The sequence below is a fragment of the Prunus avium genome, chromosome 1 (assembly GCF_965620075.1).
Source record: "Prunus avium chromosome 1, drPruAviu1.hap1.1, whole genome shotgun sequence".
Taxonomy (NCBI): Eukaryota; Viridiplantae; Streptophyta; class Magnoliopsida; order Rosales; family Rosaceae; genus Prunus; species Prunus avium.
Genome location: NC_142284.1, coordinates 33,839,877 through 33,850,548, shown reverse-complemented (window position 1 = coordinate 33,850,548; position 10,672 = coordinate 33,839,877). Strand labels below are relative to the sequence as shown.

At 44.1% G+C, this 10,672-nt stretch overlaps 1 protein-coding gene and 1 pseudogene across 1 annotated transcript; one reads left to right on the top strand and one right to left on the bottom strand.

Moving 5' to 3' along the window:
- The first annotated feature begins 685 nt into the window (after positions 1-685).
- LOC148297705 (uncharacterized) lies at positions 686-5,897 on the top strand (annotated as a pseudogene).
- Positions 5,898-7,334: 1,437 nt separating this feature from the next.
- On the bottom strand, positions 7,335-10,275 carry LOC148297704 (uncharacterized). The gene is made up of 3 exons (XM_088247810.1): positions 8,341-10,275; positions 8,106-8,187; positions 7,335-8,023 (listed from the first exon to the last, which is right to left on the bottom strand). The coding sequence occupies exons 1-3, from the start codon at positions 10,273-10,275 to the stop codon at positions 7,335-7,337; spliced, it is 2,706 nt and encodes a 901-aa protein (XP_088103936.1).
- Positions 10,276-10,672: the final 397 nt, after the last annotated feature.

The following is a 10,672-nucleotide window of genomic DNA, read 5'->3' as shown; positions in this document are numbered from 1 at the left end:
GGAGAAAGATGCGCAGATTGCTTCGCTCATCAACAAGTGGGAGGTGCATCATGACAAGGAGCTTGGCCAAGACGTGCACAAGAAAGGACCACATCATGAAGCTGAATCCAGCGAGAAAGGATTAGGTCATGAAACAGAGTCAGGTGAGAAGTTGCACGGAAAAGGTGACGCCGCCTCGGTGGGCTCTTTATCAGTCCAACAACTTCAGGACATGATCACGAACACCATTAGGGTTCAATATGGAGCTCCTTCCTGAGACACGCTCATGTATTCCAAGCCATACACCAGGAGGATAGACAACCTGCGGATGCCGATGGGATTTCAACCTCCCAAATTCCAACAATTCGATGGAAAGGGCAACCCAAAACAACACGTTGCACACTTCGTCGAAACGTGCAACAATGCTGGGATGGAGGGTGACCACTTGGTGAAACAATTCGTTCGTTCCTTAAAAGGAAATGCATTCGATTGGTATATAGACTTAGAGTCCGAGTCCATCGACAGTTGGGATCAAATGGAGCGAGAATTCCTGAACAGATTCTATAGCACTCGTCGCACCGTGAGTATGATGGAACTCACAAGTACCAAGCAATGGAAAGATGAGCCTGTCGTTGATTACATAAATCGATGGCGCTCGTTAAGCCTGGATTGCAAGGATAGGCTTTTGGAGATATCAGCAGTTGAGATGTGCATTCAAGGGATGCATTGGGGGTTACTCTACATTCTACAAGGGATCAAACCCCACACGTTTGAGGAGCTAGCCACTCGTGCCCATGATATGGAGTTAAGTATCACCAGCCACGGAGGAAAGAATGAGCCTATCGTAGAGCATAAAAAGGAGAAAGTCTTTGGACAAAAGGCAGATAAGTCTATCAAGAAGCCTACCAAGGAAGCAATGACAATCAACACTGTCCCCGTCAAAATCTCCACCCGAGATAAGAAGAAAGAAGTCAAAAGGATGGAGCCATCCCGAGAGGTGGATAGACGTCGACGAACCTTGAAGGAGCTGGAGGAAAAGACGTACCCTTTCCCTGACTCCGACGTCGCAGGTATGTTGGAGGACTTGCTCGAAAAAAGGGTGATCGAATTGCCAGAATGTAAGCGGCCTGAAGAGATGAACCGGGTTAACGACCCTAAGTTTTGAAAGTACCACAGAATTGTTAGCCACCCAGTAGAGAAGTGCTTCGTGTTGAAGGAGCTAATTATGAACTTGGCCAGGCAAGGAAGGATTGAGTTAGACGTTGACGAAATCGCAGACGCGAATGTTGCCACAATTGTGTTTGGATCCTTTGATCCCGTGCCGCTGCCCGCATTATCGCCAAGACCGGAGTTTCAATCAATAAGGGGCATACGCCAGGTGACTGATATGTGTGCGAAAGAAGTGGTGGGCGAACCGACCAATCAGGGTGGTGATGGCTTAGTTGGTAACTCATCTTTCGATGACAATGAAGGATGGACGCTCGTTACTCGGAGGAGATCTCGTACGAAGCGCATTCCTCAACGCCAAAATGCTCAATCAAAGGAGCGGCGAAAGAGAAGTTCGCGCCGATGCCCTAAGAACAAAACCAAAATGATGGTGAGGAGAGACTCTAACCAAGAAAGTGGACCACTAATCCAAGAGCCACGAATTCCCATTATGCTAGGAGAATACTTTCCCAAAGTGTTCTTCGTAAGAGAGCCCATGGAGGAAGTCTATATGACAACTTGCTATCAAATAGGTGACGAAGATGCCTCGGAAGATTGCTATCAATATTGAGGAAGCGATGCAACTTCCTGAAGCAATACACATAGCATTGGTCAAGGCGCTGATGGATCTCAATATTCATCCAAATAAAACAAGAAGGGATGAAAGATTGGAGTATGAGTCTCAAGATCATGCTATTTGTTGCGTGACATGTGCTTCTATCACATTCACCGATGAAGATCTCTTGTTAGGGTCCAAACCACATAACCGTCCGCTTTTTGTGTCAGGGTACGTGCGAGAACAGAAGCTTAGTCGCATGCTCGTGGATGGAGGTTCGGCAGTAAACATCATGCCTAAGTCCACAATGATGAAGTTAGGCATCACCATAGATGAATTGTCTCGAAGCCGTCTCATGATTCAAGGCTTCAACCAAGGAGGGCAAAGAGCCATGGGCATGATCAGAATCGAGCTCGTGATAGGTGACTTAAAGTCAAACACCCTGTTTCACGTGATTGATGCTAAGACTTCCTACAATCTTCTCTTGGGAAGGCCATGGGTACATGAAAATGGGATAGTGCCTTCAACTTTACACCAGTGTTTCAAATTTTACAGAGGTGGGGTGAAGAAAATCTTGGGCGATGTCAAACCATTTACCGAAGCCGAGTCCTATTTCGCCGACGCCAAGTTTTACATCGACGAAGACATGGTGTCTGAAGTTATTCCCATTGAGGTTCACTCAACAGGCAAGGCCATACCAAGAAGAAATGAGGATTCAAAGTGCCTTCCCATTGAAGAAAATGACAGCAAGAAGAACACTTCGTCTGGACAAACAGGTTCATCATCAATAGATTCACAAAAGGTGTCTGTTCCTATTCTTCGCTATGTCTCATCGTCCCGACGGAAGGAAGGACAATCCCCGTTTGGAAAAGGAGTAAAATCAAGAAAGTTAGGGGAAAGTGATATGAAGTTCTTGAAGGAGTCGACAACCATGCCTTTGCCCAAGTTGAACAATTCAGACATTTCAAAACCTTCAGTACCGGGATTCGTCAGATCATCACAAGACGCAACAAGACACGAATATCTTCCGGTCAAAAGAACTAAAGAAGGTTTTGATCCTAATGCTTATAAACTCATGTCGAAGGCAGGTTATGACTTCGGCTTATCTCCTTCGTTGGGAGAGCTTAATCCAGACATCACCGGCGAGAGGACACATGGCCTTAGCGAAACCCAAAAGAAGTTGAAGGAGCAGGGTTACGCAATCGACTCAGCTAGAGCTAGCCTTGGTTTTACTCCTATTGCACCGGTGAAGATCTCTGCTAGAAGAAAGGAAAAGAAGGCAGATGTTCAACACATTAGTGCTGAAGTGGTCAAAGAGGAGGAAGAATTAAAGTCTACTAAGAGAGCCTCAGTGTTTGACCGCTTAGCCAAGCCTACCCAACGGACCTCAGTTTTTAGTCGTATCAAAGAATCAACATCACGACCCTCCGTGTTCAAAAGGTTAACTGGAGATAATAGCCAAAGGGGAGTTCAATCAACTTCACGTCGATCGGTGCTAGAAAGACTCGGAGTTCCAAACAAGCAGTCCGAAGAAAAAAACCAGTGGGAATTGAAAGGCGGAGTTCATATTGATTCGACAGAAGATAATGAAATTCGAAGCCTAATTCCATCACGTATGAAACGTCAGTCAACATTAGACATAACTTCAGGTGACCAGCTCAAAGTGAAACGACGGACAATCATACATACTGGGAAGGCTGTAAGTCAGCAAAACAAAAGCGATGATGAAGAAGTAGAGGTCCTAGCTGCTCATCATGTTACGATTAAAGAGGTTGATGAAGAGGAGCCTTTCGAGGATGAGGTTCATGAAGCCCCTCCTGCACTAGAAGATGGAGGGCAGGCGACTATAGATGAATTAAAAGAACTCAACTTGGGTACAAGTGAAGATCCCAGACCCATCTTCGTTAGTGCACTCTTAAGCCCTAGTGAAGAGAAATCATATTATCAACTGCTACTTGAGTATAAAGATGTATTTGCTTGGACGTATAAGGAAATGCCAGGTCTCGATCCAAAAGTTGCTGTCCATCACCTTGCAGTCAAGCCTGGAACGCGTCCAACCAAACAAACTCAACGTCGTTTTCGCCCGGAGCTTCTAGGTCAAATCGAAGCTGAAGTCGATAAGTTGATCGCTGCCGGATTCATTAGGGAGGTGAAATACCCAACATGGATCACGAATATTGTTCCGGTGAAGAAGAAGATTACTGGATAGATTCGTATTTGTGTTGACTTCCGAGATTTAAACGAGGCTTGCCCGAAGGATGACTTTCCATTGCCCATAATTGAGCTCATGGTAGATGCAACCACAGGTCATGAAGCCCTATCTTTCATGGACGGTTCATCTGGATACAACCAAATAAGAATGTCGCCGGAAGATGAAGAACTCACAGCTTTCCGCACTCCGAAAGGAATTTACTGTTACAAGGTGATGCCATTCGGTCTTAAGAATGCAGGTGTGACCTATCAACGTGCAATGCAAAAGATCTTTGGCGACATGCTTCACAAGAATGTCGAGTGCTACGTTGATGATCTAGTGATCAAGTCATCAAAAAGAGAAGATCATTTGAAAGACCTGAGAATGGTGTTCAATAGGCTGCGAAAATACCAACTCAAGATGAACCCTTTGAAGTGTGCTTTTGGCGTCACGTCAGGTAAATTTCTTGGTTTCATTGTTAAACACCGAGGCATCGAAGTAGATCAGTCTAAAATTAAGGCTATCCGAGATATGCCCGAGCCAAGAAATTTACGTGAGCTGAAAAGTTTACAAGGACGTCTCGCTTTTATTCGGCGATTCATCTCAAACTTAGCAGGGCGATGTCAACCATTCAGTCGTCTTATGAAAAAGGATGTCCCATTCGTTTGGGATGAGGCTTGTCACAATGCCTTTGAGAGCATAAAGAAGTACTTATCGAGTTCACCACTGTTAGGAGCTCCTATTCCCGGCAAGCCACTTATATTGTACATTGCGGCGCAAGAGAGATCAATCGGAGCCCTTCTGGCACAAGAGAATGAGTCCCGTAAAGAGCAAGCACTCTACTATCTAAGCCGAACCCTTACTGGTTCTGAACTAAATTACACGCCTATAGAAAAGACGTGTCTTGCACTTGTTTTCGCTATTCAGAAGTTAAGGCACTACATGCAAGCGTTCACAGTTCATCTAATTGTACGAGCTGACCCAGTGAAGTACGTTATGGCAAAACCAGTCTTGACGGGGCGTTTGGCCAAGTGGGCGTTACTTCTCAATCAATATGAAATCATCTACACTCCAGCAAAGGTGGTCAAGGGTCAAGCTGTTGCAGACTTCCTAGCCGATCATCCAATTCCAGCAGACTGGGAAATTTCAGATGACTTACCCGACGAACAAGTCTTCTTCGCTGACGTTTCTCCTGCTTGGATGATGTTCTTCGACGGATCGGCTCGCATAGATGGGGCAGGGGCTGGCGTAGTCTTCTTATCACCCAAGAGACACGTATTACCATATTCATTCTGTTTAAGTGAACTTTGCTCAAACAATGTGGCAGAATACCAAGCTTTGATCATGGGCTTACAAATGGCCGTGGAGATGAAGATATCAAGCTTAGAAGTGTACGGTGACTCCATGTTAGTGATCAACCAGCTACTGACCTATTACGAGGTCAGGAAGGATGATTTGATTCCATACCACCAAATGGCCACGCAGTTACTTGAAAAGTTTGACCTCGTGACGCTGGAACATGTGCCGAGAAAAGAAAATCAAATGGCAGATGCCTTAGCCAACCTTGCTGCTACGTTGGCATTAACAAAAGATGAAGCAGTGAATCTTCCAATTTGCCACCGTTGGGTTATTCCATTAGCACTTGGAGCATCGCAAGAAGGAGTCAACGTTATCTCAGTATTGTCCATTGACATTGACGACTGGAGACAACCTTTAATTGATTATCTTGAGCATGGGAAATTGCCAGATGACAAGAGACATCGATCAGAGGTACGACGTCGGGCACCTCGATTCATTTATTACAAAGAAATTCTCTACCGTCGTTCATTCGAAGGCGTGTTTCTAAGATGCTTGGGAGAAGAAGATGCATCCAAAGCAATGGAGGAAGCTCACTCAGGTATTTGCGGAGCTCATCAATCAGGGCCAAAGCTACATTTCCAAATAAAGAGGATGGGCTACTATTAGCCGACTATGGTCAAGGATTGCATGGATTATGTGAAGAAGTGCCAAGCATGTCAATTCCATGCGAACTTTATACACCAACCACCGGAGCCGCTACATCCCACAGTTACTTCATGGCCATTTGATGCATGGGGTCTTGATGTGGTGGGACCGATAGCACCCAAATCTTCCGACGGTCATTCTTACATCCTTGCAGCCACAGACTACTTTTCAAAATGGGCAGAAGCTGTACCTCTAAAGGAAGTGAAGAAAGAAAACGTAGTGAGTTTTATCAAAGTGAACATCATTCATCGGTATGGTGTGCCACGTTACATCATCACAGACAATGGAAAACCATTCTCGAATCGGTTGATGGACAAACTGTGTGAAGACTTCGGTTTTAAGCAACGCAACTCTTCAATGTATAATGCTCCGGCCAATGGTCTTGCAGAAGCATTCAACAAAACTCTTTGTAACCTGTTGAAAAAAGTTGTCGGGAGAACCAAGAAAGACTGGCATGAAAGGATAAATGAAGCATTATGGGCTTATCGGACGACATACCGGACACCTACTCAGGCTACACCGTATTCGCTTGTATATGGTGTGGAAGCAGTCTTGCCTCTAGAAAGTCAAATTCCATCACTGAGGATGGCCATACAAGAGGGATTGACTGACGAAGAGAATGCGAAGCTACGTCTCCAAGAATTAGAAGCATTAGATGAAAAGAGACTCGAAGCGCAACAACGCTTAGAGTGTTATCAAGCCCGGCTTTCAAATGCTTTTAATAAGAAAGTCCGCCCTAGATCTTTCCAGGTAGGAGATCTTGTCCTAGCATTGCGTAGACCTATCATCACAACGGACAAAACTGGAAGTAAGTTTGCTTCGAAGTGGGATGGACCCTACGTAGTACGAGAAGTATACACAAGTGGCGCTTACAAGATCGTAGCTGAGGACGGCTTAAGAGTCGGCCCCATCAATGGAAAGTTCTTGAAACGATACTATGCATGAAGTAAATCCAAGCTCCTGGCCCGCATGAGCCTAAACTGCGTACGGCACTCAAAAAAAAAAAAGTGGCTCGTTGAGTTGAAAACCCGAAAGGGCGGCTCAAGCAAAAGTTAGAGCATAAGAAAGTCCGTTGAGTTGAAAACCCGAAAGGGCGGCTCAAGCAAAAGTTAGGACACCAAAAAAAATTAATAAAAAAAAAAATATCCCTTTGAACTACGTGATGACTTGATCCCTTTTCATCGAGGGTACGTAGGCAGCTTGGACAATAATTCCAAGTTTAGTCACATCAAAATAAAAACAAAGGGTTTCCCCATCAATCCGAACCATTTGAAAGAAATAATGAAATAAGAAAATGCTTTTATTTCATTATGAAAGTTAACTAGTAAACATCAACACTTCGACAAGTTCGAAGAAAAATACGAATGAAACAAAGAAGGTTTACAACAATAAAATTTGCTACTCCCAAGACAAGTCCCTGAAGCCATTACGCAATCTCTCAAAAGAAACTCGTAGTGCATCTAAAGTCTCAGCATCAGTAGCCGATAATACAGGAGCTTTTTCGACTACTATCTTATCCTCTCTCAAGCGGTTAACCTCACCATGATGATATGAAAGCTGTGCACCACTCTCCGAAAGTGATTCGTTTAGTTGACGCAGTCTTAACTCCAATTCTTCTTGTTCTCTCTTCAACTCTTCCATACGCGTGTTGGCAGATTTAATAGACTCAAGTATGGAAAACTGATGAACCTCTTCAGCTTGTTGCAGAGCCAAAGCAATAGAAAGTGAAGAGTCAACAGCAGCTAAACGATCGCTTTGAACCTCAGGAGAAAGCTTCTGGGAGTAAGTAGAGTGTGCAGAATAATAGTCAATCGCGGTCACCATAAGTGCATCGATCATAGCTCTTAAAGATGAGACGTCCGCCCCCACATTGTCAAGGGTAGTCAACAACTTGCCAAGCTCATCTTTGAATGAAGGAAGCCGTTCTAATGAAGCCTTCAAGATTATGCTTTTTATTTGGTTTCCTAAAACGGAAACTACTTTGCGAAGGGTCTTGTCTGCAACACCTAATTTGGGTTCTCCACATGACATTTCAGAGGTGGATGCGTGATTAGCCAGCTTTGATAGATGTTGTTGCGCATGCGAACCTACATTGATCAAAGAATAATGGTTAAGCGAGTAGACTCAAAGATTTCTAAACACGGAGCGTGACAAAGATTTGATTAATACCTCTTAGGCTAACACCTGAACCACTTATTGGGTGCAAAGTACGATTTTCCCTTTCGATAGGCACATGATTAAATGGCACAAGCTCGGACATGGTAGGAACATGATGCACGACTTCTCCCTGAAAAAAAAAAATATATATATATATATATATATATATATATATATATATAAAATTTTGTTTTTGAAAAAAAAAAAAAGAAAAAAAAAGGGGCTCAAAGAGAAACAAATTGCTTACCTCATTCATTAGGACTGGTTGCGAAACAGTAGGCACATCACAAAAAAATGTGTCATCGAGTGGGTATGCCGTGTCCAGATCGCAATAGAGAGATTCGACACTTGTCTTCTTATGCCTAAAGTTGACTTCACTGTCTTCATTGCTACTTATATGCCCTCGCTTCAAGTTGCGAATTCGTCGACCGAGGGGGACGAAATCTTCATGTGAATCTGCTACACTTTCTGTTTCTCCTTTATCACTAGGGACCCGAGTTGGAGGAATATCAACTGGAACTGGGTGTTGAACCCGAGGCGCAGGAGTAGTAGAACTACCTTCAACTTCTAGAGGAACTCTGTGCACATTGTCACGTATGAGTTTATCATGAACTAAAGTGTCGTTGCCTTGTGACTTCAAAGATTTTGGCTGAGATAATGATGAAGACTTGCCTACAGTTGAGACTGTCTTTGACTTCGTTGATTCAAAGCGATGCACCTTTGACCACCAAGCAACGTAATCGGAGGTGACCTCAAATTCCCGGATATTGTCCTTAGTGGGTAGGGTTATTGTAGATGCACTGCCAACATTTAAGCATGACTTCCAATGAGAATACACTGATAGCACAGTCCCATTCCGGATGTCATCTTTAAGTTCTCCTGGCACATGTTGTACATAGCAAAACTGTCTATTGAACCGGTGTGGGCTATAAGGTTGGATGACTCGGTAGTTTTCCTGTCGTAGAGAAACGTATCCTGAACGAAGGCATATCAAATACGCAAAGTCTTCTTTGGAAATATGATCTTCATTAGTCAGTCGTTTGCACTCTGAAAACATTCTTGCCAAACGGCTCATCTCCACTTTATGACAAGTCCGGAACAAAGCTCGAGCTGTCGAATCTTCAAAGAATTTCGCTGAAAGTCTTCCTGAGAACCTTGCCATAATAGGAGTAGACTTCTCTGAAGATGATGTAAAGTGTGTGTCTAAGTATTCGCCCAACCACCGATACACATAATGGAAAGGAAGAACAGTTGCACAATTTCCTGGATCATCTGCGCTAGAAATATCGTTCAACCCCTTGTAAATGCTAGCCAATACTGGGATTGCCAGGCCAAATGATACACCGTGCGCCATTCGACTGGCAACTTTGAAAACCCCCGGTCTGATCAAAGTGACGTCGTCCTTGGGGAATACAAATTTGCATAACCAGCAAGCGAGGAAGGCAGCCAAGTACAATCTCTCCATATCTTCATCAGTTATACCCAAATCTTCAAAAACCCCTTCCTCCTCCTCAGTACGTTTCAGTGCCACCACAATGGTACCAGACGGGTCAAGGTCTTCCTTTGGCTTTTGTGACTTGTTCCGTATGGTTTTCCTTGAAGGCTTTTTGTATTTGAACGGCCCTCGGTACCAGTATTTTATCCAAGCAGTCATTCTTACTCCAGATTTTCCTTTAGAATCCCGTAAAATTTTGTGGTATGCTAAGAACAAGTAGCGACAAATGTGTGGGATATAAGGCACGCCTTTTTGGTCCTTCCTGTTGAGACTCTCAGCGCTTGGAATAACCTCATCATAAAATCGACCTGTAATAGGAAGACCACCGATTTCATGAAGATCCCAAAGGGAAATAGACATCTCCCCTTGCGATGTATGAAGAGTATTTGTCGCAGGACACCAATATTCGCAAAAGGCTCGGATGACTGGAGCGTGTCGATCATAGCTAAATAATGAGGCAAACACTGCATCATACAAACCAGCGCTCTTAAGAACTTGAGTATTTCTACTTAGCACATCTTCAAGCCATTCCCAATAATACTCAGTAAATGTAGATTCACCGGACGCCGGGAGAACAGAACTCCAATTTACTGCTCCATTATGGATTCGATCACCTTCGTCCCGGTTATCACTTTCATCCTCAAGAATAGTAACAGTGCCTTTCTTGAAACACTTGAAGAAGGCCATCTGTATAAGATGAGCGGCATGAAACAATATTCAATATCAGGCTAATGACTTCAAACTTGAAGAATGGAAAAGAAACTAGAGCAACCAAGGGAAAGCACTTACTTGTACAAGCTTGGAGATCCGGATAAAGATGAAATGCCACAAGAAGCAATCTTCACTTCTCCTCCACTACGTAAAGCCTAAGCGCTTGAGCGGGCTATCACCAAGTCGGAGAGATGGATCAAACCCAAGCGGTATAGGACGTCTACGTTCTTCACTCGTCCTCCACTACGTAAAGCCTAAGCGCTTGAGCGGGCTATCACCAAGTCGGAGAGATGGATCAAACCCAAGCGGTATAGGACGTCTACGTTCTTCACTCGTCCTCCACTACGTAAAGCCTAAGCGCTTGAGCGGGTTA